General features: G+C 45.0%; 1 protein-coding gene across 29 annotated transcripts in view; it reads right to left on the reverse strand.

Moving 5' to 3' along the window:
• The window catches only part of LOC127000684 (glucose transporter type 1-like), a 227,840-nt gene that overhangs the window by 146,769 nt on the left and 53,571 nt on the right, over window positions 1–27,500 (reverse strand). For 22 of the 29 annotated variants that reach the window (XR_007754387.1, XM_050864661.1, XM_050864662.1 and 19 more), the window contains 3 exons: window positions 9,030–9,098; window positions 6,741–7,320; window positions 2,064–2,090 (listed from right to left, as the gene is read on the reverse strand). Coding sequence is in view for 27 of the 29 variants with exons in the window: in XM_050864661.1 (XP_050720618.1) it covers window positions 2,064–2,090; window positions 6,741–7,258 (545 nt within the window). In the remaining 2 variants the exon portion in view is untranslated. Of the gene's footprint in view, window positions 1–2,063; window positions 2,091–6,740; window positions 7,321–9,029; window positions 9,099–27,500 lie in introns of those variants that run through there. The other 7 variants (XM_050864679.1, XM_050864678.1, XM_050864665.1 and 4 more) reach the window with 5 other exon arrangements.

The following is a 27,500-nucleotide window of genomic DNA, read 5'->3' on the forward strand; positions in this document are numbered from 1 at the left end:
CCTTTTTTTTCTATATACGAATCATCTCCTCCACCCAGCAGAGAAGTTTGGATGTGAAAGGAGGAAAAGGATGATGTCATAAACGTCACCAATTTACTTTTTATATCATCAACGGCTTTGTAATTGATTGGTAATGAGCGAAGTATAAATGAATGCACTCCTCCATCCAGTAGAGAAGTCTGGATGTGAAGGAAGGCAGAGGATGATGTCATATAAGTCACTATTTCTTTATATCATCAACGGCTTTGTAATTGACTGGTAATGAGCGAAGAATATATGAATCTGCTCCTTCTGCCATACTTTCATGATAAGGAGTTTTGGAAGTAAATGAAAAAGACGAATGTTGTTATTTTCACCATTTTTTTATCGCTGACGGATTTATAACTGATTGGTGATGGCCGTGAAATAAAAAAGCTCCTCCATCTATACTTTCACAACAGGAATGATAGGAAATAAGTATGGAAGCTGGTGTTATTGTTTCCTTTTTCTATGACCAACGGGTTTAAAAGTGAATGATAGCGACCGTAGAATATATGAATCAGCTCCTCCATCTACACTTTCACAATAGGAATGTTTGGAAATAAGTATGGAAGCTGATGTTGTTTCCTTTTTCTATGACCAACGGGTTTAAAATTGAATGATATTGACCGTAGAATACATGAATCAGCTCCTACATCCATACTTTCATTATAGGAATGTTTGGAAATAAGTATGGAAGCAAGTGTTGTTATTGTTTCCTTTTTCTATCACCAACGGATGTAAAATTGAATGATATTGACCGTAGAATATATGAATCATCTCCTCCATCCATGAATCCACGATAGCTATATTTGGAAGTAAAGGAAGAAAGCCAATGCTGTCATAATCCCTTTTGCTTTGGCAGAGACCCTGGAAATGATCGAATGGTAAAGCCGAGATGAGTTATTTAGATTCGGGGTCCTTAGAAAACAAACAAAAACCTAAATTAGTGAAGGAAAACCGTTGTAATAGGACTGTTTCTCTCTCCTTAAAGATCGAGTTGTCGCCTCTTCCTTTTTCTTATCTTCCTTCTTATCCTCATCCTAATCCTCATCATCATCTTCCTCTCTGCCTCTGTCTGATGTTAGTGAGCTCCATCCTGCTCCGGCAAAGGTTCTAATTTCACCTCTCCACCACTTTCTCGTTCAGCATACTTTCTACAGTTTCCGGTTTGGCACTGTCTTGCTCTACCTCTCCATCTGTTATCAGTTTCACGCATAATGTGACCTAACCGAGCGCCAGTGAGTTCTTTGTTTCCCTATCTGACGTGAGCATTGTGGAGAACTTGATTTTTTTTCACTTTTGGTTCGACAGTCAGCTTCGATGCCGACGTCTAGCACGGAAAAAAGAAAGAGTATATCAGCAATGGGCGGCTCGATCCTAAGAGAAAACAAAATCGCTACAAAGACGGAGAAAGTGAAGTGAAGGGGATTCATTGATTTTTTTCTCTCTCGCTTATACTTTGCAAACAGAGATAAAGAAAGAGGGCGAGGAAGTATTTGAGAGAGAGATAACGTGAGTGCATGTGTGTGTGTGTGTGTGTGTGTGTGTGTGTGTGTGTGTGTGTGTGTGTGATAACCTATATGAAAGTAAAATAAATGAAGAATGGCAATGACAACAGGGTAAAAAGAGGAAGGATGCAGGGAATGGAGGAGAGGAATGGACGGAAGGAAGGAACGGAGGAAGGGAAGAAGGGAGGGAACTATGGATGGAAGACAGGGGGGGAGGAGGGGGGGAGGAAGGGAGGGATTGTGGCTTGTGTTAATCTAAGCATTAGTGGAGGAGGTGGTGGAGGTGAGAACGTGCAGAATAAGATAGATAAATAGATAGATGGATAGATAGAGATAAAGAAAGACAAAAATCGAGGAAAAAAACGTGAAAAACAAAACTGGGAGAGAGAGAGAGAGAGAGAGAGAGAGAGAGAGAGAGAGAGAGAGAGAGAGAGAGAGAGAGAGAGAGAGAGAGATTAAAGAAAGAGATAGAGAGTAAAGAGAGAGAGAAAAGAGAGTAAAGTGAGAAAGAGAGAGAAACAACAAAATATTTACCTATAGTCCAGGCCGTTGTATGATTGTCTGTTCAGCGACGAAGAGAAAGAGAAGCAGGTTAATCAGGGCTGAGCAACACCTGAGCGCCGCCTAACGACACACACAGACCAACACAGCAACACAACAGACCACTACGACCGACGCCGAGTGCTGCAACAGACAACCTCCATGGGCCAGCGTTACTTCCAAACAAAGACCATTTTCTTAAAGGAGGTCTCAAGGGCAAAAAAAAAGTGAGAGAAAAAAGCCCGTTAATCGTTGGTCCTTTAGAAGAGAGTAGTAAAGAGTGGCCAAAAGAGAGGTCAATATCTGGTGGAGAGATGTCTCGATACGCTCCTCTTGATATTTGCTTCAGACTATGGCCAGAAATCATCACAGCACCGAAAGAGAATGAATAAAGTTGTGACTTGTGATGGGCTTACACAGAGAAGCCACAAACCAGCCACAGACTACCACAGACCAGACACAGACAGACTAGTGTTATGAAAGACTCTTTATGACTCAGACCGTGAATGGAAACTTGTATTACTACCACACATAAAAGATAAAGACCTCCAGAGACCGACCACAGACCAAAACAGACCAACACAGAACAGTATTATCACACACCAAAGCCAAACCAAGAGGCCAGTATTAAAGGCCAACATAAATTAGTACTGCCGCAGACTACGACAGACTTGCATAACCACAAACCAAGAGACCAGTATTGCCAGATCAACACAGACCCGTAATGACACAAACACCACATAAGCCAGCATCATCATTGACCAGTATTACCAAAGAAGAGTATTAACCAGAGACAATTATTACCAAACCAATCATAAACCCAGGCCAGTTTCATTAGGACAACAACGACGAAGACCATCATGCTTAGCCGGAGACCATTAACACCACTTCCTGAGACCAGCACAGAGGATAGTAACTCAGGCGGAGGTTTGAAAAGGAGGTGGACGCAAACATGAGAACACAGGAAGGCAAAGAAGACAAAGAATAGTGTCCCGTTTAAGAAGAGACGGCAACAGGACCAATCTTAGAAGAGACTGACGTGAGAGCAACTTCTTAGCGTATACCAAACAAGGAGATCCAGGTGTTGCGGGAAAACTCTCCTCGTGTATACTATCAGTCGAGGGCCCACTGTGCACTATTACAGGAACTCGACCGCGGGAAGACTGGTTAGCACACCACCGCGTGCTGTGAAACACTTCCCTGACATCTTTACTTTTTGTCTGGTTTGGCCGCTGGTAGTATAAGTTAATATCGGTTGAAAGTGATGCTCCGAACTCTTGCGCCACGTGTGTTAGGGGTGAAACAGACCAGGTAAACCAACAGCGAGTGAAGAACAGCAGGTTGACAAGGGAAAGACCTTTTTTTTTAACATCTGCCACATTTCTTCGTTTTAATGGCTGTGCGTCGGCTTATATATATTTTTTACTGCAGAGGAGACAGTGCAAGGGCGTAAAAAAATAAAATAAAATAAACAATAATGAAAAAAAAGCCCGCCACTTACTGCTCCTAAAATATATAGCAAATTAAGTGTTCATCTGTTGTCAGAGACGTTAGTGTAACAACATTGCAGCGAATTAAATAAAGACATCCTGTGCCAGATATTCGCAACACAGGGGAGAATTTTCCGACAACACCGACTCAGACTTAGGCGATACTGATACAGAGACATTGAAGTGGATTCCATTTGAAAACAGAACTTATATTAACAGCTTATATTAAACGGAGGGTGATAGAAGCTGATCAGTGTTAAAAGTAGACCGACTGATTGCTCCACTACAGACCAGTCACTTCCAAGGCCGATGAACAGACCACAGACATTGCGACGGCGACCCCCACCAATGCACACACACACACACACACACACACACACACACACACACACACACACAGTCGTAAACAAACACACGGAGACAAAGAGACAGACAGACAGACAGACAGACAAACAGACAAACAGACACACACTCCTACCGAAAATCCAACACTGGCTAATACATACACACAAAACACACACACACACACACACACACACACACACACGGCAGAGCGAGCAAGCGAGAGACGACGACCCACCAAAGTCAAAGCCAAAACTGGAAGACATCGAACACAATTTAAACACTAAAACTAAGCGTTGCTAAATAAAATATCATTGTCCGAATCTTCACCTCAAGACTTAGTTATTTAATTTTCCCCCTCCCTAAGGCATAAGGGAGGATCTGGGGTGCTGGGGATGAGGTGAGTGGAAGGGGAATGTTGGGGAAGGGGAGGGTACAGGATGGATGAAGGGAACTGAGGGAGGGAAAGGAAGAAAGGGAGGAGAAACAGGAGCGTATGAGAGGTAAACGTGATGAAGGGGAAGGAAGGGAAATATAAAGGGAGGATAGGAAAGGAGAAGGAGGGAGGTGGAGAAAAGGGAAGGAATGGAAGGGAAAGGAAGAAAGGGAGGATAAACAAGAACGTATGAGAGGTAATCGTGATGAAGGGAAAGGAAGGGAAATATAAAGGGAGGATAGGAAAGGAGAAGGAGGGAGGTGGAGAAAAGGGAAGGAATGGAGGGAACTGAGGAAGGGATAGGAGAAACAGGAGCGTATGAAGGGGAAGAAGGAGAATATATTGAAGGGAGAAAGGAGAGGAGAAGGAGGGAAGAGGAGAAAAGGGAAAGGATGGAGGAAATTGAGGGAGGAAAAGGAAGGAAGGGAGGAAAAACAGAGCATGAGAGGCAAGGGTGAAAGAGGGAGAGGTAAAAGGAAAGAAGAAAGAAAATAAAGGAGGGAAGAGAAGAAGAAAGATGGAGTAAACTTAGGAAGGGAGACGAAGGAACAGGAAGAGAAATACTGCAGTAGTTGAATAAATAAACGAGATAAAGGAATGATAAGGGAAAGATAGAAGGGAAGGAGATAAGAGACGGAGGGGGAGGAAAGGGGAGGAAGGAAAGACGAAACGAAAGGAAAGGGAAGAGAAGAACCATTGTGGAAGATGGAGGTACAGCAATAAGGGAGGCAGAGGAGGAGGAGGAGGAGAGGGAAAAGAGAAAGGAGGGAGGGATGGGGAAGGGGGAGGCGGGAATGGGAGGGTGAAGGGAGGGGAGGGAGGGGGAAAGGATCACTGGAGAGTTACGGGGTGGTGTGTTGGGGCGGGGTGGGCAGGGGGGGTGGGGGTACAGGGCGGTCCACCCCCACCCACTCCTAAGCCAAAAATAAAAGCGAAACTGAAATTTATCGAACTTGGTGGAAAATTGCAACTTTTACTCGCCATTCAACCCCTCAACCCTTCCCCCCCCTCCCCCCCGAGGCCCTCAGACCCCCCGACCCCCCCACCGCCAGCCCCTCACCCACCCACCCACCACCACCCTGATCAGGACTGGGAGGGGGGGCGGGGACGGAAGGTTAGGACAGATAAGGTAAGGTAAGGGAAGGTAAGGTCGGCTAAGATAAGGTAAGGTATGGTTAGGTTAGGTTAGGTTAGGTCAAGTCAGGGAAGGTCAAGTAAGGTTAGGTTTCGTCATGTCCGGTGGTGTCAGATTAGGTTGGCTCAGGTCAGCTCTGGATTGTCTTGGGAAGAGAGAAGGTCTAGGTCGTCATGTGAGACTAGGTTAGATTAGGTCATTTCTAGTTTGGTATGGGAGGGTAAGGCTAGGTGAGGTTTGTATGGGGGAGGGAGGAGGAGGTGTAGGGAATGGGAGGGGGGCGATGTAAGGCGGAGGAAAACTGGGAGAGGAAGAGGAGGAGGACGACGAACTGTGACAGGTTGAATAGAAGATGTGAAATGGGGTGTTTTTGTAAGGGTGACACTACTATAACCAAAGTCCGTAACTAACACACACACGCACGTACACCTACACGTCCGTTACACACACACACACACACACACACACACACACACACACACACACACACACACACACACACGTCCTGCACACGCACACAGGTTCACTATATATATACGTTATAATCAAAATCTTAATCTATCTTTTGCAAAAATATATCAACAGTATTAATCCAGCAAGTCACGTATTATACTGAGAACTGAAAACTGATGAAAAAGCTGCTGTAAATATTTGTGTGTGTGTGTGTGTGTGTGTGTGTGTGTGTGTGTGTGTGTGTGTGTGTGTGTGTGTGTGTGTGTGTGTGTGTTGAGAAGTGTTGTGTTGCGTATTAGCTAGAGGGGGCAACAGTGTGGGGGGGGAAACTGGGGTGTTGTGTTGTGTCGTGTTGTGATGATGTAGCCTGAGGGGGAGGGGGCGTCTTTAGTAAGGGGACCACAGCTGGGGTGTTGTGTTGTGTTGCGTTGTGTAGCCTGGGGAAGGGAACGTCGTGTGTGGGGGGCAGTTGCGGTGTTATATAGTCTGGGGGGGGGCGTAGTGTCGGGGGCCATAGTGTGTGGGGGGGTTATAGTGTGTGAGGGACAGCTGGGGTGTTGTGGTGTGTTGTGATGTGATGTGTTGTGTAGCCTGGGGGGGTGTCGTGTCAAGGGGGGCCATAGTGTGTGGGGGGCAGCTGGGGTGGTGCGGTGGGCGGCACAGCTCGCGCTGGGGCCTGGGATTTTTGCCGGGGCTGGCGGTCTGGGGTGGGGTGACGGCCAGCCCCGGCCTGGGTGGTGGGGCGGGGCGGGACGGGGCTCGGGGGCTGAGGGGCTGAGGGGCTCGGGGCTGAGGGGGGCTGCGCCACAACACACCTCAGTAACAACTCCTTAACACTTTCTTCTTTAATGTCTTGCGATGTGGGTGACGGGAGGGCTGGGGCCCATACCTCCTGGTCATGGTCCCCGGGCACCACTATTGCCCCATCACCCCCCGCCAGGGGCCCCACCACGCAGTCCCGCTCCGTGGCCCCGCACGTCACCGGCGGCGGGGGCGGCGGGCACGTGAACACGCCCTCGTGCACGCGACACGCGCCCGGCGAGGACGCGCTGGAGGCGCCGCACGAACAGCTGTAGCAGGGTGAGGGCGGCGTGCCCAGCGGCGTGCCCAGCGGCGTGCCCCGGGCCGGCGGCGGCGGCAGGCCCGCGGGGAAGGGCGGCGGGGAGAGAGGCGAGGCGTACCCGGCCGTGGCGGGCGCCGTGCGGGGGCGGGGAACCACCACGCAGGGGCGGGGCGGCGTGGGCGTCGAGTGAGCTGTGCGGGGCAGGTGGGCGGGGGAGCGGCGCACCCCGTCACTCGCTGAGTCAAACACCCGCTGGCCGCCGCCCCTCATGCGGCCGCCGCCACAGCGTCGCACCCCGCCGCCGCCGCCCCGCCACAGCCGCCCGCCACCCACTGAGCCGCAGCAGGGTGACCAAGGTGGTGGCGCGGGGCGCGGGTAGGGCAAGGCAGCCGCAGGTGGTGGCGGGGAGCGAGTGTCCCGGTGGTGGAGGGGCGTGGCGGGCCAGGAGTGTCCCGTGTGTGGTGGTGGTGATGATGGAGGTGGTGTTCCAGGGAAGCAGCGTGCAGGGAGAGAAAGACAGCGTGAGGCCAGGTGGAGGCGGTGGCGCCGCACCGACACTCACCTCGCAGGACCGAACGCAGCGCCGCCACCAACACGGCCGAGTAATGTCCGTGATGGCACTCGTGAGAGTAATGATAATAATAATAACAATAATAATGTTAATAATAATAATGATAATAATAATAATAATAATAATAATAATAATAATAATAATAATAATAATAATAATAATAATAATAATAACAACAGTAATGATAATAATATCAATAATAATAATAATTATTATAATATAAAGAATAATAAGAATAGCTAATAATAATAATGATGATGATGATAATAATAATAATAATAATAATAATAATAATAATAAATTATAATAATAATAATAATAATAATAATAATAATAATAATAATAATAATAATAATAATAATAATAATAATAATAATGATTATATAAAAAAATAGAATGATGATGATGATAACAACAATAATAATCGTAGTCCAGGAGAGGCCAAACACAGCGGTGTGGTGTGAGCCGTTCCCTTCACGAAAGTGTAAAAAAAAGAAGAAAAAAAGAGCCACGAGTGAGGACAAAAAGGTAACATAACAATAAAACAAGGCACGCCGATGTGGACGACGGTAACACAAGGACAAAAATTACCGTAAAAAGGAAACATGGAAACATGGAAATGCAGGCAACAGAAAGCCTATTGGCTCATTACGAGGTCGCCCGCTTGGGTGATTTAATCTGCTCGACCGCCACTTGGGGTTTGAGGAGCAGATGAAAGCACCTCGATGTTAAGGAGCAGATGAAAGCACCTCGATGTTAAGGAGCAGATGAAAGAACCTCGATGTTAAGGAGCAGATGAAACCACCTCGATGTTAAGGAGCAGAAGAAAGCACCTCGTTCAAAAAAAAAAAAATGAATGAAAACAAAACTGAAAAAAACTTTCGGTATTAGTAATGGATAACAACAATAACAGTGAAACTGATAATAATAGAAATAATAATAATAATAATAATAATAATAATAATAATAATAATAATAATAATAATAATAATAATAATAATAATAATAATAATAATAATAATAATAATAATAATAATAATAATAATAATAATAATAATAATAATAATAATAATAATAATAATAGGGATAACAGCTATACCACTAAGGAGAGATTACGTAAAACGGAAGAGACGAAGGAAGAAAAAAAGGAAGGTAGGAAGTAACGAAGGTGAGAAGGACGACACGGAGACGGAAAGAACTGAAGGAGGAAAAAAGATTATACGGATGGGAAGAAAAGAAGGTGGGAGAAACGACGGAGATGGAAGGTAGACGAGAGAAAGGGAAAGAGACATGAAAGGAGGAAAAGACGGAGAGATGAAAGGAAGAAGAAGAAGAAGGAGAGAGAGAGAGAGAGAGAGAGAGAGAGAGAGAGAGAGAGAGAGAGAGAGAGAGAGAGAGAGAGAGAGAGAGAGAGAGAGAGAGAGAGAGAGAGAGAGAGAGAGAGAGAGAGAGAGAATGGGATGGGCTTACCTCTAGGGCCATTCTAGGAAGCGTCAGTCTGTCTTCGCTGGTGAGGGCTGGAGCTGCGATGAGGGAAACCTGAGGGGGGAGAGAGAGGGGGAGTTAAATGTGGGACCGGGGAGGAGGGGGAGGGTGGCAGCGGAAAGGGTGAGGGGAGTGTGATATCAGTTTCCTCGAGGTTGGGTGTTCTGTGTCGCCTCCACCAACTTTTTTTCCTCTCCAAGATGTATTCTCTTAGTCAAAGGTTCTAGGTCGGTATTGTAAGACTCTCGCTTCTCACATCAGTTATTTCTAAAGGTCAAAGAGGGGGTCAGTCGGGTTCTAATGAGTGTTTCTTCGGGTTCATGGTACAGAGGAAGGGTCAAACTACCACCAGGGTTATCAAAGGGTTATAGAAACAGCGAGTAGCGGGCTTTTTTTATTATTGTTTCCTTTTTTTGTGTGCCCTTGAGCTGTCTCCTGTGTTGTAAGAAAAAAAAAACCTACTCCTGGAAATGCCCATAATTCCTACGAAAGCCTTGTCAAATATTTGTGCTTGGGCGGCGAAATACATTATAATACGACCCTGCAGTCTTGCCAACTCCTCCTACTCCTACTTTCTTTCCGTCTTCTACCTCTTAAAATCCGCCGCAATGTTGCATCCCTTTCTATCTTCTACCGATATTATCATGCTGACCGCCCCTCTGGACTGAATAACTGCGTGTCTCCCCCCCCCCTCCCCCAACCTCCCGTGGTCCCGCTGCACACGACTTTCTACCCCAGCTCTTTTCTGTATTATCCAAACCCCTTATGCAAAAGTTAACCATTATCCTCATTCTTTCATCCCTTTCAGTGGTAAAGTCCGGAACAACCTCCCTTTGTTTGTATTTCCTCCTGCCTAACTATTATCATTTAGTAGTGGAGCAGTTATTTTGTTTTTTTTTGTTTTGATTTTATTTTTGGCGTGAGGATTTGGAGAGGGTGTGATGAGGGGGAAGAAGGGGAGGGGCTGTATGTAGGGAGAGAGGGGAAAGAGGGAGAAGAGGAGGAATAGGGGGAGAGGATGTGGAAAGGGAGGGGAGGCAAGAGGAGAGCGCGAAAAGAGGGTGAGGGTTTGGAGGCGGTGATGAGGTGCAAGAAGGGGAGGGGCTGTAAGTAGGGAGAGAGGGGAAAGAGGGAGAAGAGGAGGACTAGGGGGAGAGTATGTGGAAAGGGAGGGGAAGCAAGAGGAGAGTACGAACGATAAGATGGTGAGGTTTAGATGTTAATGGAGAGGTTGGGGAATGACGGGGTTAGTGGGGTTTGGGAAATAAGAAATACTAAAGGAGGGGTACTAGAGGGGGAGGGGAAGAAGGGGAAGGGGAATATGGTGCGATAGTGGGGGTTGGGGACAGTGGTGAGGGGCCAGAGGAGAAAAAGTGTGTCACGTGGGGGGAAGGCTGCGGATGAGGGTTGAAGGTGTGGGGTGTGGGAGAGGATGGGGGAGAGGAAGTAAAGGAGTGAAGTAGGGAGAGAGGAAGGAGGGGAGACAAGGAGGAAGGTCACGTTATCTACACAGCAAACCTCAAACCATTTCCCTCTTGAATCCTCTTTCCCTTCCTCTATCCCTCTCCCTATCCACTCCACCTATCCTTGTTCATGTAGTAGCAGTAGTAGTAGTAGCAGTAGTAGTAGTAGTAGTAGTAGTAGTAGTAGTAGTAGTAGTAGTATGAGGATGAGGATGAAAATGATGATGATAATGATGATGAGGAGGAGGAGGGAGAGGATTACGGAAAGAAGAGGGAAAAGGAGAAAAGATGAGGAAAAAGACAGAGAAATGGAATAACTAATATTAATGAGATTATTGGTATCAACGAGAGAGAGAGAGAGAGAGAGAGAGAGAGAGAGAGAGAGAGAGAGAGAGAGAGAGAGAGAGAGAGAGGGGGGGGGGGGCTGGCTTATCTCACCCCACCTCACCCTACTGCCCCTCCTCACCCCACTCAGCTAGCATTTTACTCCTTGCTTCTTCTGGGACGCCTCATCCTGACACGCTGACACAATGCTTACAGAGCGCTGACATTTTGCTTACGGTATCTCTTGCTTAAACACACACACACACACACACACACACACACACACACACACACACACACACACACACACACACACACAGTACTTGCTGAAATACATCTAAATAGAACAAATGATGCTGACCCTTGGCTAACAGACCGCTGACATTTTGCTGATCACACACACACACACACACACACACACACACACACACACATAGTCCTACTTGTTGACGAGCTTATAAAGGACAATAGGTGTCTCTCTCTCTCTCTCTCTCTCTCTCTCCTAAAATGATTAGGGAAGAAAAAAAGAGGAGAGGGAGGAATAAAATATAGAGGTGAAAGAACACACACACACACACACACACACACACACACACACACACACACACACACACACACACACACACACACACACACACACACACACACACACACACACACATAAATTCCGACAGAGAAATACTGGCATAATATTTTGCGTTAATAACATTGAAATACATACATTGAACACACACACACACACACACACACACACACACACACACACACACAGACCCATCCATCCATCCATCAATCTATACAGAGAGAGAGAGAGAGAGAGAGAGAGAGAGAGAGAGAGAGAGAGAGAGAGAGAGAGAGAGAGAGAGAGGCCTAAACTGAGACCAAACATATAAGCACAACAAGTCAAACAAACAGATAGATGAATAAATTACACACACACACACACACACACACACACACACACACACACACACACACGACTCTCTCTCTCTCTCTCTCTCTCTCTCTCACACACACACACACACACACACACACACACACACACACACACACACACGTGCCAGTCACATACCATTTAAATCCAATTCTCATCCTATCAATTGGAATAAGAGGAGGAGGAGGAGGGATTGAACATTCATGAAATTTACCCTCCACCATTACTGAGAGATATGAGAGAGAGAGAGAGAGAGAGAGAATGGAGGGAAGAAAGGTAGTCGTTCTTTTCTCCACAGCTTCCTTCCTTCCTCTCTCTCTCTCTCTCTCTCTCTCTCGTTCTCCGAAGTTTATGTGCAAAAGAAAAAAGAAAAAAAGGAGTATGCAGAGAAGCAAACCAAGGCAGAGAAGGAGGAGGAGGAGGAGGAGGAGGAGGAAGAGAAGGTGGTAGTGGTGGTGGAGGAGGAGGAGGAGGAGGAGGAGGAGGAGGAGGGGTCGATGCTAATGTGAGTTGCTCCAACCAATCTGTTTCCTTCCTTCCACCTCCTTCTCCTCCTCCTCCTCCTCCTCCTCCTCCTCCTCCTCCTCTTCCTCCTCCGTCTCCTAAAGCATAGTTGTCGCCTCCTAAACATAAGCCTCCAACCCAGACCCCTTTAAACCTCTTCCTCCTCCTCCTCCTCCTCCTCCTCCTCCTCTTCTTCCTTCGTTTCCTTCTCTTCCTCCTCCTCCTCCTCCTAAAGCATAGTTGTCGCCTCCTAAACATAAGCCTCAAACCCAGACCCCTTTAAACCTCCTCCTCCTCCTCCTCCTCCTCCTCCTCCTCCTCCTCTCAGCGTTACGTACTGGCTAAGGTGTGATGTTGGGAAGTTTGCGGGTGACACGAAGGTCGGCAGGTTAATTAGAGCAGATCAAGGTGCCGGGGTACTCGGGGCAAACTTGACAGCTCGCAGGACTCGTACGGAAAGTGGCAAGCGGAATTCGGCGTCAGGAAGTGCATAATAATCGTGGGAAGAAATAACCTCTAACATAGTTCCTCATTAACTTCTTGGATGTGGATTTCCTACAAGACGACATTCCAAAGCTACAGGAGGCTGCTACAATTCAATTAAGAAAAATGTAAAGTCCTGCACCTTGGGAGGGGATATCCAGCACACCAATACCGCATGGGAAACACTACACTACCCACCACAGAGGCAGAGAAAGGCTTGGGAGTGTATGTTGCCAGGCTACCAATGAAAGACAAATCCGTGCCAATCGCAGCGGACGGGTTAAGACTTCCCTAATCAAGCCTGGCTGTGAAAGAGATACTGACGTTTTAAAAGCAGTTCTACAGTCCAGTACAGTGTAAAGTTTGTAAGGTATTTAGACGTCTTGCTAAGGGCCAGTACTACAGCTCAGCACAGTGTAACGTAAGCACCTAAAGCAAACTATAATTTCCATTTTGGTCAGGTTTTCTTCTAAGTTCCAAATAGCAGAGAGTTTTCCTCCTGTTTTCTCGCTTCCATATGAACACCAAACAATACATGAGAGATTTTCTTCTACGTTTCAAATACCAAAGAGTTTTCCTCCTGTTTTCTCGCTTCCATATGAGCACCAAACAATAGATGAGAGATTTTCTTCTACGTTCCAAATACCAAAGAGTTTTCCTCCTGTTTTCTCGCTTCCATATGAGCACCAAACAATGGATGAGAGATTTTCTTCTACGTTCCAAATAGCAGAGTTTCCCTCCAATTTTCTAGCTTCCATATGAACACCAACAATAGATGAGAGTTTTTTCGTAGAGTTTAGTATTTGGTTTGGGAGTTTACAAATGCGTGCGTGAAGTTTAGGATGAATGAAAGGTTTAAGAAAGGGAGATATTAAAAAGGTTCTGGTAATAAAATGAGACGGACAGACTGAAGTTTAGGATGAATGAAAGGTTTAAGAAAGAGTGGCATTAAAAGGGTTCTGGTAATAAAATGAGACGGACTGACTGAAGTTTAGGATGAATGAAAGGTTTAAGAAAGAGTGGCATTAAAAAGGTTCTGGTAATGAGACGGATAGGACCTGCGGTGAGTGCCAACACGACAGACACTTCAATAGACGTTTAGATGAATTCCTGGATAGGGAGGATGGGTGGTGATAGGTCTACAGGAGCTGCCGTGTGTGGGCGTCCTGCCTCCTGCACTCCTTTTGTTCTTTCGTTGATATAATTGCTCAAGATTCTTAATTCCATTCCTCCTCCCTGTCCAAGTCTTCCTCCACCTCCTCCTCCCCCTCCTCCTCCTTGCCCTTCTCTTCCGCCTACCGGTTCTCGCTCTCGTCATTGTAGTCCTCCTCATCCTCCTTTTCCTCCTCCTCCTCCTCCTCCTTCTTCTTACTCTCGTAATTCAAATATTTGCTTCGCTTCCTCCTCCACCCCATTTCTCTTCTTCTCTCCTCTTCTCTCCTCCTCCTCCTCCTTTGTACTATCTCTCCACTTATTATTTACGACGCAAAAATCTTCAGCAAAATATTGCTCTTCAATCTTTGCAAATATTTACACGTTTAACTAAGAAATTAATGATATCGATTTCCTTAATAACCTGAAGGTACTACGTCACAGAGAGAGAGAGAGAGAGAGAGAGAGAGAGAGAGAGAGAGAGAGAGAGAGAGAGAGAGAGAGAGAGAGAGAGAGAGAGAGAGAGAGAGAGAGAGAGAGAGAGAGAATGTAAGCCAGTATGTAAAAGTTGAGACAAAAAGTTAAAGCAAAAAAAAGTAAACAGCAAATGTAGGTCAAAGAATATCTATATCTATCTATCTATCTATCTATCTATCTATCTATCTATCTATCTATATCTATATCTATATATCTATCTATCTATCTATCTATCTATATCTATATATATATATATATATATATATATATATATATATATATATATATATATATATATTGAATAAATGAAAAACTTTGCTTTCTGGACTTATTAAATCTCATATTTTCTGTGTGTGTGTGTGTGTGTGTGTGTGTGTGTGTGTGTGTGTGTGTAATTCACCACGGCCTGATCACGAGTTGGACTCACTTTCGCCAGCAGGTACCCTCACGACGTGAGCAAGTGCTCATTATTGTCGATCTCTGGGTACTGCCAGGACCTCACACACCACACACCCCATCCCCCTTCCTCAAGATGGGACAGAAACCACTTCAAACCAAAGGAAAGAATTCGGCCTGAGCGGGGTTCGAACCGCCGCCTGTTTGGCCGTGAAGCCTTGCAACGCGGCGCTCTAACCGATTGAGCTACCGGAGCGTGTGTGTGTGTGTGTGTGTGTGTGTGTGTGTGTGTGTGTGTGTGTGTGTGTGTGTGTGTGTGTGCTGCATAAGACGACTGAATATTTATTAGGGAAACGTCGCATTAAATTAGGCTTTGTGAATCCAAAAGAGTTATCTATTTAATTAAGCGAGTCCTGCCCGCTGGTGATGAGAAAACTCAGTTGTCAGCTTTAGAGTTAGTGACGCTGATTGCAGATTTGTGTTGCCTGGTAATGAAGGCGCGGCGAGGCTACCGCCCGGCGTCACGGCGCGTTACAAGGATCCATGAACACGTCACGTTGCTGCCCGGCGTCACGGCGCGTTACAAGGATCCATGAACACGTCACGTTGCTGCCCGGCGTCACGGCGCGTCACAAGGATCCATGAACACGTCACGTTGCTGCCCGGCGTCACGGCGCGTCGCGAGGCGTCCCTGAACACGTCACGTAGCTTCCCGGTGTCACGGCGCATCGCGAGTCGTCCCTGAACACGTCACGTTGCTGCCCGGTGTCACGGCGCGTCGCGAGGCGTCCCTGAACACGTCACGTTGCTTCCCAGCGTCACGGTGCGTCGCGAGGCGTCTTTTGAACATGTTTTTGCTACCTGATTGTTCAGTGTCTGGCTCCCAACACTGTATCGTCTGCCGTATTTTAGGGGTATACTTATGTAACTTTTTCACCACACTATACTTGTATGAAGTAATCTGATTTGCTTCTTTTCTTTTCCAACTGATTGAAATTCTCGTATTTTCTTTTCACAAATATCTAACTCGATTTTCTAACTCGTGATCTTTGAATAATATTTCTAGAAAATACTTCAAAATAATTCCAAAAAAAGAATTACATTATGTCATCTGATCGCTACACTTTCAATATATATATATATATATATATATATATATATATATATATATATATATATATATATATATATATATATATATATATATATTAATGCATGTCTTTGTGCATCTTGGCATGGGTCTTAATTAATGAGGCGGCAATCAGGGATAGCGGGACGCCGTCCCTTTGAAGGTGTCGCCTTAGCACTACTGTCGCCTGTTTCCCGGTGTCACGTGACGCCGTGACGTGCCCTGACGCGCGGCCGTTTAATGCGAGGTGTCAGCTTAGCGTGGTGATCCTATAATGCAGGAGCCAGCGGCGCGGCGGCTTTTGTGGCGGCGCTTTGACCGGCGGTGTGTGTGTGTGTGTGTGTGTGTGCTGGCGTGCAGGTGACTCCTACAGTGCGAGGCGAGGCTAATGCTTCTGGCTTTCCGACGTTGTCTTAGTCGTGTTAATTATAAAGGTAACATCTTTGACCCGAACCCGGATGGAGACGAGAGAGAGAGAGAGAGAGAGAGAGAGAGAGAGAGAGAGAGAGAGAGAGAGAGAGAGAGAGAGAGAGAGAGAGAGAGAGAGAGTCATCAAACAGTCTAAACCTCCATTGCTTGAGGTTAAATATTAGGATAGTTTAAATGTTTGCTGTTCGTCATATCAGCCTCTCTCTCTCTCTCTCTCTCTCTGAACAACGCTACAAGACATTATTGCCATCACTGTTGCCTCCATCTTTTCTTTCGTTGAATAGATAACATACAAGTTGATGAATAAGTATTAAGTAACGAAAATCAGTATGAAAACTTCCATAAATCACTGAGTTAGGACGATGCTTAAATGACTGAAGAATATTGTACGAAACTGCTATTTAAATTTAAGTGTCACTGAATCATTATATCATCATCATCATCATCATCACCATCATTATCACTATCAGCAATCTTCTCATTTTAATTAACATCGTCATCAGTTATTGCCAATCCAACTGCAAAACAAAGGCCTTTCCCAATGTCCTCCACCTCTCTGCCTGGTGTTAGTGTACTCCTTCTCGCCCCGGTAAATGCTCTAACTTCGTCTCTCCACCTGGTCCTCTGCTTGTCCTGACTTTTTTTAATTTCCGGGTTGCCACTCTATTACTTCGGTTGTTCATCCGTTACAAATTATACGCATGATATGAGCTGCCCACTGCTTACTCTTGCCATTAGGATGTTTTCAACTGTCCCCTAATCCAAGCTGCTTGCCTATTATCTCCATGTTTTATTCAGCATTTTTTCTCTCCATTCCTCTTTGCCAACTTTTTAGCTTTTTCTCCAGATCCTTAGCATCCCTCCATCCTTCTAACCTTGACTTGACACCTCTCTCGTCTTCTTTCCTTCCTCCGTCTACCTCCTCACCCTTCCCCAGTTTTTTTCTCTCTCCCTATCTATCTCATTTTTTTTTTTTTTGCAGCAAAGGCGCCGAGTTTTACAAAAGTAAACATTAATAAAAAAAAGCCCGCTACTCGCTGCTCCTAAAAAGAATCCAAAGAGGTGGCCGAAAGATAGAACTAGCAACCTTTTCTGTTCGGGGAAGTGGCAGTTTGCTATTCACGAAATTACTAACAAGCCGCCGCTCCCCCTGAAGAGAAAGGTGTACAATCAGCGTGTCCTGTCAGTCCTGTTTTACGGTCTGGAAACTTTCGTGAGGAGCCAAGTTCCTGAACCGTATTTTAGGACTGGCAGGACGCATTGATTACGACGAAATATAGATCTCGGCGGATGATTACACCTAACTGCACGCTAATAGTGGTTCAGGGCCCATTACAGAGGACAAATTATACCGCTCTCTGAGTATGTCAACGCTGTGCATGAAGATGGTGACGTATTGGTGATGTGAACGAGGGGTTTCGATGCTCGGCCAATACCTCGCTCAAAGTATGATTACAGCTACGTGTTGCATGTCTCTGAGAAGGCCAGATTTTGTCAGGAAAATTGCATACAACTCGTTACGTAATAAGAGTTGAACGATACAATTGCATACCGAGTAACTATGTCACGCACAAACACTTTATCATACTCGTTATAGTTGTCATTGGTAGAATCATCATTATCATCATAGCTCACTTTTAGTCGGCTGTAGGGCAAAGGCAATGTTCAATTTTCTGTGTGAGGTTACAACACTCCATCCTGCCCCGGCAGAGACTGTTTCTTCTACCTGGTTCTCTATTGACTAAATTCAACCATTCCTGGGTTGACACTCTGTCGTCTGGATTTCCATCTTTTATTCGTTCTTCGCATAGTATGACCTGCCCGATTACACTTTTTATACTTAACACCGTCATCTGGATATCTTCAACTTTTAAGAGCATCTAAATTCGAGTATTTCCCGATACTGTCACTGCCCTGCGCACACTTATGGTAATCCAGGTTCAAAAACTACCAGTGCATGGGGCGAACGACGACTCGCACGTATAATTCGTATAATTCGTCGCTGGTGTTGAGTGTTAAATATATGCACCAATAGCTTTTGGAGGTGAGTGCATGCAGATACATACTAAGGATCCTAAAGAATAATATCAAAGACGCTTGTTTTAGGTGCACATCATCTCGGTTACTGCCTTTTTATCGGCATGTAAGACACACTGAGCTAGGGAAGAACATGTACAAAAAAAAAAAAAAGCTGTTCCTGCTCAAGGCAAAAATGTTATGAATTTAGTTTCAATGTCTTGATAAAATACCAAGAAGTGTGCAAAGGTGAGTGAAGAGGAAAGTGTTGTGTATAACATGAAGAAGCGGGAAGCGAGCATACTGAAGTGGTGAACAGACAAGGGTTATAGATATTCATATGGCAATATTATTAAGAGCAAGAACTAGACTCGGGGAGGTCATATGCGCAGACTCGTTCACAGCTGGACAACCAACGTAACCGAGTGGCAGCCCAGGAACTGAAGAAGGCGGAGAGCCAGGTGGACACATGAATCAGGCATTTGTCAAAACAGGATGAAGCACACTAACACCAGATAAATAGATAGGAGGAAGATGTTGGGAAAGGTTTTTGTCATGCAGTGAGGGATGATGATGATGATGATGATGATGATATGTACAAACACCTTAGTCATGAGTGTTAAAGGTGTCCGGATTGGCTCAGCTTTTTCATAATGTTTTTTCTTCTTAGTTGCGTGTTGATTCAGTAACAACATTAAGCACAAGCATCATAACCGTGTGTGGCTACTGTTTTCCTCCTTCCTGTGACTTGAACTCCAGGACTGGCGCATCAGGGCACTTCAGGAACTTTACCATTTTTCTTTTCTGCATCATCTCGTCATCTTTTCTTCGCCACTATCTGACTCCAATACAGTACAAAAAAAAGTAGTAATTGCAATGATAATAATAACGATGATTGAGTTAGTTCCGCATGTATGATAACTGAATGCAGTGCCAGTGGAGTTTCTTGAATGACTTGGAGCCAATTTCACAGTCCAACGCAGCTTCTTTGTAATCGCCCGAGCCGAACTACTCAGTCTTCTACACACCACAACGGTCAGGTTTTCGATGCAACGCCAGATACACTAGAGAGAAATTGACCTCTCCTTTGGCCACTCTTCTGAACTCTTTTCTTCTGAACTCTTTTTTACAGGGGTAGTGTTTGGCGGGCTTTTTTTTCTCTCCTTATTACTTATTTTGCCCTTGAGCTGCTTCCTTTACCGTAAGCAACAAGAGAGAGATTCCCCGTATGGTTTCCTCAAAATTCTTAACCTAACCCGGTAGCAGTAGGGATCATGTTTCTTAAATATCCTTCTAAGCGAGAAAAATGAGAAAAAATCATCACTCACGCAAACTATTTCATAATATGTATCAACGTATTTGTGATCAGTTTATGCTTCATCTATTTTGGGGGGTCTTTATCATGGCACAAATTTGGCCCGTCGCTGCTACCGGGTTAAATATCAACACCAAACACGGCACAAAGGCTCATATTCTTAAACCTTTCGGCGTCCAAGCACACATATTTAACAAAGCTTTCCCAGGGGTTGTGGTCATTTCCAGGGCTAGTTTTATGACCCTGGTGGTAGTGTGTTCTTCGGCGCCATGAATCTAAGGAAACCCTCATCATAAACTGTCTGATCTCCTTTTAGCCCTTTGGAAATAGTTGCTGAGAGGGGTGGAAGCGTCTAATATCTTAAACCTTAACAAAGCATTCCCAGGAGTTGTGGTCATTTCCAAGGCTAGTTTTATGCCCTGGTGGTAGTGTGACCTTCTTCTGCGCCATGAACCTAAGGAAACCCTCATCATAAACGGACTGATCTCCTTTTTGGCCTTTGGAAATTGTGACTGAGAGGGGTGGAAGCGTCTAAAATCTTAAACCTTAACAAAGCATTCCCAGGAGTTGTGGTCATTTCCAGGGCTAGTTTTATGCCCTGGTGGTAGTGTGACCTTCTTCTGCGCCATGAACCTAAGGAAACCCTCATCATAAACTGACTGATCTCATTTTTGGCCTTTGAAAATTGTGGCTGTGAGGGGTGGAAGCGTCTAACAGTAGGAAATTAGAACTAAGTAATTTTCGAGGTCTTTGGTACTGGTTTGGAGGCTTACTAACCCGTCATGGCGAGCTGTTGAAGTGGCCCACATAGTATCGATAGCCGCTACAACGAACTAACGTAACGCACTCCATCAAACGGACAATAGATGCGCCGCGATACACGAGGTGCGGGCTGGCTACTTAAAGATGCACATATATCATTTACGACAGACACCCCCCCTTCCCCCCACACTCCCTTCGATTTTTCCTACCTTGTTCTTTATTTCCCACTCATTTCTTTTTTTTTTCATTCTCTTATTTCCACAACTATCTTTTTTTTCCTTCTCTCCTTCCCTCCCTTTTCTTCCCCTCCCTCTCCCCTTCATTTTCTTTCTGCTTCTGTTTTCTTTCTTTTTTATTTCCACAACTATCCTTTTTTTCCTTCTCTCCTTCCTTCCCTCTCCTTCCCCTTCCTCTCTCCTTCATTTTCCTTCTACTTCTGTTTTCTTTCTTTTTATTTCCACAACAATCCTTTTTTTTCCTTCTCTCCTTCCTTCCCTTTCCTTCCCCTCCCTCTCCCCTTCATTTTCCTTTATTTCTATTTACACATCCTTTTTTTTCTTCTCTCCTTCCCTCCCTTTCCTTCCCCTCCCTCTCTCCTTCATTTTCCTTCCATTTGTTTTCTATCTTTTTTATTTCCACATCCTTTTTTTCCTTCCCCCCTTCCCTACGTATCTCATCCCCTCCCTCCGTCCTTCATTTTCCTTCTATTTCTGTTTTTTCTTTTAATTTCCACAAGTCATTTTTTTCCTTCTTCCCTCCCTTCCCTTCCCCTCCCTCTCCTCTTTCCTTTTTTGGCTTTTATTCTTCAACTTTCCTCCCTTTCCCTCTTACCTTTCCTTCAACACAGATAAAGATACATACATACATACATACATACATATATACATACATACACACATACACACAAACAAAAAATACGTGATGTTACTAGATTTTCTTATTATGTTGACACTCAATTAAATAAAAAAAGGACATAGTCTACCTCACACACACACACACACACACACACACACACACACACACACACACACACACACACACACACACACACACCTGAAAATTACATACGAAGAGAGAGAGAGAGAGAGAGAGAGAGAGAGAGAGAGAGAGAGAGAGAGTTATATTTATTCCCTCACGCCCCAAAACGAGCGGCAAGCAGTGACGTGTTGGGACTATTTTCATCTTGGGCGAGATATTTTTGACGCGACTTTTTTTCCCGTTTTTTTTATCTCCTACTTTTTTTTCTTTAGGGGAGAATGACATAAACCTTCTTTCCTTTTTTATCCTTCCTAGTTTCCTTCTCTCCCTTACTTTTCCCTTCTCTCCTCTCCTTTTTCCCTTCATCTTTATTTCCCTTGCATTCTTTTCCTCTCTTTCCCTCCCTTTATCTTTCCCTCCTTCCCTTCCCTCCCTTTCTCTTTCCCTCCTTCTTCCCTTCCGTCTTTTGGCATGTTTTCCTCACCCTTCATTCCTTCTCTCTCTTCATTCTTTTCTCTTAACCTTTTCTCTCCCCTTCCTTTCCCCTCCTTTTTACCTCCCTTCCTTTCTCCTCTTAGTTTCTCTCCTTTCCTTCCCTCCGTTCTTACCTCATGCCTTCTCTCTCTCCCTTCCTCTCTCCCATTCTTTCCTCTTACCTCTTCTCCCTCCCTTCCCTTCCGTCTTACCTCCATTCTTCCCTTCAATTTTTCCTCTCACGTTTCCTTTCCTTTCCCTCTCTCTCACCTCGCTTTTCCTCCCTCCTTCTCTCCCTCCACTGCTTACTCTCACCTTTCTCTTCCTCCACTCTTTCTTTTCCTTCCTGTTCCGTCCACTCTCTCGCACCTCGTCATCCTCCCTTTCTCTTTTCCTCCACTTCTTCATCTAACTTTCACTCCCTCCCTTTCTTTCCCTTCCCCTCCTTTTTCCCTTCCATTTCATCCTCTCCCTCTCTCTCGTACCTCGCCATCCTCCCTTTCTCTCTTCCTCCACTTCTTCATTTCACTTTCACTCTCTCCCTTCCTTTCCCTTCCCCTCCTTTTTACCTTCCATTTCATCCTCTACCTCCCTCCATCCCTTCTCTCCTTTTAACTTCTTTCTCCCTCATTTCTTTTCCGTCTGTCTTATCATAGGAGCGTAAGAAGTCTGCTGCAAATTTATCACTACCTATCCTGCCTATCCATGAATTATCTAGTCTTTTTTTGAAGGTGTATTGGTGTTGGCACTCACCACATGGCTGCCCGGCCTGTTCCACTCACCCAATTAGTAAACCAGTTCTTGCCTATGTGTCTTTAATGTAATGGCACTCACTACACGACTACCAAGCCCGTTCCACTCACCCACCACTCTGTTGGTAAACCAGTTCTTGCCTGTTATTGTTGTATTGGGATCAACCACACGACTACCAGTTCTTGCATGTGTCTTTCTTTAATAATGAATCGATATAACTTAAACCAATTATTATGTGTTCTCCCCTTCCTCTCTCCTCTTTCCGTTACCTTCCCTCTCTTCCTCTCACCTTCCTCTCACTCTTCTCTAACACTCTAAACGGTGTTACATCTAACTGGCTCGATGTCAGAAGCGGCGTACCTCAAGGGTCAGTGCTTGGCCCCATGCTCTTCTTAATTTATGTTAATGATATCGATGATGGGCTCACTTGCAAAGTATCAAAATTTGCTGATGACACAAAAATTGCTAGTAAAGTAACTGCGACACTCGACGAAGATGCCTTACAATCAGATATAGATCGACTTGCACGTTGGGCCAATCAATGGCAAATGAAATTTAACGTTGACAAATGTAAAGTGTTGCACATCGGAAAAAATAACAATCGCATTCGGTACGTAATGAATGGCAAATAACTTTCTGCAGTAAGTAAAGAAAAGGATCTTGGAATCACCATATCAAGCGATTTAAAGCCCGGTCAGCATTGTTCAGAGGTAGTTAAAACTGCAAACAAATTGGTTGGCTTCATCGGACGAGTCTTTAATAATAAATCGGAAAAAGTTATATTAAAACTGTTTAATTCGTTGGTTCGACCCCGTCTAGAGTACTGTGTACAGTTTTGGTCTCCCTAATACAGAAAAGACAGAAAAGTTGGAACGGGTTCAACGAAGAGTAACAAAGATAATTCCTAGGTTGAGAAATTTATCTTATGAACAAAGGCTTAAAGAAGTAAATTTATTCAGCCTATCAAAACGAAGAATGTGAGGCGATCTAACATAAGTTTTTAAAATGTTTAAAGGATTCAGTGATATTAATGCGGAAGATTACTTTACAATTGATCAATTGAAGCCAAACACTTCTTCTTCAATCGAGTTGTTAATGTTTGGAACTCTCTACCCTGTGATGTCGTTGATAGTACAACAGTTACGGCCTTCAAGAATAGATTAGACAAGTATTTTGAATCCAACCAGCAACTAAGATGTTACTCATTGTCGTAATAACGTTAAGTTCTTTCGAATACTGGTGTCCTTGTCCATTTTTATCGCCCGGTTAGTGGTAGCAGTAATGGTAGTTCTTTCCTCTTTCCTACATAATTTCCATGCAATTTTTCAATGCTGCATGGTTCTTTTTCCCTTCTTGCCAGCTTTGCACGGAGGGACGGGGGGGGGGGGAGGATCCTCCGCAGTTGCTGTCCTTCATCTTCCACCTTTGATTAAGTAGTTAGTGTAGCTGGGGTGAGTGTACAGGAGCTGCCTTGTATAGGCCAACCAGCGTCTTGCAGACTCCTTACGTTCTTATGTTCTTATGTTCTTATGTCACAAACAGCCTCGTAAGGACCAGCAGGTCTGCTGTTGTTTGTTCTTCCTTTGTGTTCTTTGTGTTCCTCGCAACTTTACATCTCCCTCCCTCCATATCTTCTGTTCCTCCACCTCCTCTTCCTCCTTCTCAAATAGCTACTACTCTTCCAGCCCTTCTCTCTCTCTCTCTCTCTCTCTCTCTCTCTCTCTCTCTCTCTCTCTCTCTCTCTCTCGTGGAAGACGTCACCCAATGGAAATATGATTCTCCTCCTCCTCCTCCTCCTCCTCCTCCTCCTCCTCCTCCTCTTCTTCCTCTTCTTCCTCCTCCTTCTCCTCTTTCTCTTTCTCCTCCTCCTCGCTTAACTCCTGCACTAATACCACCAAGACCTCCTCCTTCTCCTCCCTTTCCTCCTCCTCCTCCTCTTTCTCCTCTTTCTCTTCAATTCCTTTAACTTCTGCACCACCGCCGAAAACCTCCTCCTCCTCCACCACCACCACCACCACCTCCTCCTCCTCCTCCTCCTCCTCCTCCTCTTCCTCCTCCTCCTGACGTCATCCTCGCCCCGCATCACGTGACCTCCGCGCTTGTGACCTCACGCCACGCCGACGATCTGATTGGTCAATGGCTATTTTGGGTCGAGAGAGAGAGAGAGAGAGAGAGAGAGAGAGAGAGAGAGAGAGAGGGAAACCTATATCAGGAATCTACTCTATTCCTTGTTTCAGTTGTTCTCTCTCTCTCTCTCTCTCTTTGCGGTTATGTTAATTAAGAAGAGAGAGAGAGAGAGAGAGAGAGAGAGAGAGAGAGAGAGAGAGAGAGAGAGAGAGAGAGAGAGAGAGAGAGAAATAAAAAACAACAATAATAACAGAACACAGGGACTCCGCCAGCCAGCAAGGGACTGACTGATCAATAGAACCCGACCAGTGACGCCACGGAGCCTTCAGCCAATAGCGTGCAGGCTCCAGTGACGTCACAATCCTCTCCACCAATGGCACGCAGGCCCCCGTGGCGTCATGAGCCTCTGTTCCAATAGGAGAAAACTTAAGTGTCGTCATGAGCTTCTAGGCCAATAGGAGAAGGCCTTAGTGACGTCATCATCCCCTGGACCAATGGGAGAAGGGGGAGTGATGTCACAAAGAGGTTTTCTGGAGGGTGTGATGTCATGGGGAGGACAGCCGAAGGGAGGGAGAGGAAAGGAAGGGAGAGGAAGGAAGGGAGGAGGGAAACAAGTGAGAGGAAAGGAAGGGAAAGGATAGATAAAGAGATAGACAGATAAAAGAAGGGAAGGAAACAGGTGAAGAAAGGAAGGAGAAAGGAGACAGATACATAGATATTTGAATGAGAAGAAGAAAAGGAAAGGGAAGGAAAGGGAAGGAAGGGAGGAAAGCAAGTGTGAAGAAAGGAAGGAAAAGGCAAGATAGATAGATAGATAAACAGATGAGGCAGAAGGACAGGGAAAGGAAAGAATGGTCGAGGAAGGGAAGGAAAAAGGTGTGAAGAAAGTAAGGAAAGAGACAGATAGATAAAAACAGACAGGTAGATTCATAGGTGGAAAGGAAAAGGATAGACAGACGGATAGATAAATAGACAGATGAGACATAAGGACAGGGAGAGGAAAGACAGGTAGAGGGAGAGAGACAGATGAAGAGACTTATATATAGATTTCCAAACCACAGCGAAATCAACATCAAACTCCCACCAAAACTTTGCAATTCTGGTTCAGCGAATATTATGGAAGTGGAATCGGTCTTTTAAAGGAATCAGTGCCGTCTTGTTGCACTGAACCGATGAAGGAGGGAGTTTATTCCATTCTCGTGCAACAAAAAAAAACGTTAGTGGTGAAAGATGAACGATGTTGTTGCGCAAGGGAAAAAAAAAAACATCATCTTGCTTTCCCTACGTTGAACACCAGAGAGGAAGGAAAGAATGAAGCGAAAATGAGAAGGAGGAGAAGGAGGAGGAGGAGGAAGAAAGGATGCAGGAAAAAAAGAAGAAAGACAGGAAAGAGTTAAAAGATGGAAGGAAGTTAGGGGAAAGATATGTAGGAAGGAAGGAAGGAAGGAAACAGAGATTATGGGGAAGGAAAATGAAGCAAAGTGAGATTAGAAAAGAGGAAAAGGAGGAGGAGAAGATGGATGGAAGGAGAGAGATAAAGAATAAGAGGAGAAAAAACAGAAAATGATGCTGAAAAAAATATTAAAGAGGAAATGAATGAATGAAGGAAGGAAGGAAGGAAAGGGAAAAGTAGGAAGAAAGAGAGAAACGTAAGATAAAAATAATGTTCACGAGTAAAAAAAAAAAAGGAAGAAAGAAAGAAAACAGAGGAAGGAAGGAAAAAGAAAGAAAGGAAGTAAGGAAGGAGGGAAGGAAAGAAAATTAAGTATTGGAAGGAAAGAGAAAAATGAGAAAAGGAAGGGAGAAAAGAAGAGAGAGAGAGAGAGAGAGAGAGAGAGAGAGAATGGGGGGAGGGGAGCTGGACAGGTGTGTTATATGGAGTCAATTAAGTGGGAAAAATTAATTATCTGTTACTAAGTCAGGTAGTCATTAAGTTCTCTCTCTCTCTCTCTCTCTCTCTCTCTCTCTCTCTCTCTCTCTCTCTCTTAATTGTTTCATATCCTTCCCTTCATTTATCTCTATTTTCTCTCTTTCCTTTCGTTTTTTCTTCCCTTCCTTTCCTCTCTTCCGTCTCTCTCTCTCTTCTTTCCTTTCTCCTCCTCTCCCCCTACCTTCCTTTTCCTTCTTCCTTCATTTCCTTTCTACCTCCTCCTCTCTTCTCCCTCCTTTCCGTTTTCTCTTCCTCTCTCTCTCTCTCTCTCCTCACTTCCTTCCTCCTCTTGTCCCTCTTTCTCTCCTTCTTCCTTTCTCTTCCCTTCTCTTTCTTTGTTCCCTCTTTCTCTTCCTTCATATCCTTCCTTCTTCCTACCTTCGCTTCCTCCTCCTTTCTCTCCCTCCCTCCCTCCTTCCTACTCTCTTCCCTTCTTACCTCCCTCCTCACTTTCCTTCCTTGTCTCATTTTTTCTCTCTCCCCTCCATCAGTGCCTCGTTTCTTCCTCCTTTCCCTCCATCTTCCCCCCTTTGCTCCACTTTCCCTCCCTCTCCTGGTTCCCTTTCCTCCATCATTATCCCGTACTCGTTTCCTTCTTTCTTTCCTTCTCTCCACCTCCCATTCTTTCTTTTTTTCCTTTCTCTCCCCCCTTCCTTAGTTCCTCTCTCCTCCCTCTTCATCTCCAATTTTCCTTCAGTCTTTCCTCCACCTCTCACCTCCCTCCCTTCACCTCTCCTTTCCCTCCCTTCCTTCTCCCTTCCTCCCATAATTTCTTCCTCTTCCCCTGCCTCTCATCTTTCCTTCCTTCCT

Source organism: Eriocheir sinensis, chromosome 19 (genome assembly GCF_024679095.1).
Source record: "Eriocheir sinensis breed Jianghai 21 chromosome 19, ASM2467909v1, whole genome shotgun sequence".
In the NCBI taxonomy this organism is placed as follows: Eukaryota; Metazoa; Arthropoda; class Malacostraca; order Decapoda; family Varunidae; genus Eriocheir; species Eriocheir sinensis.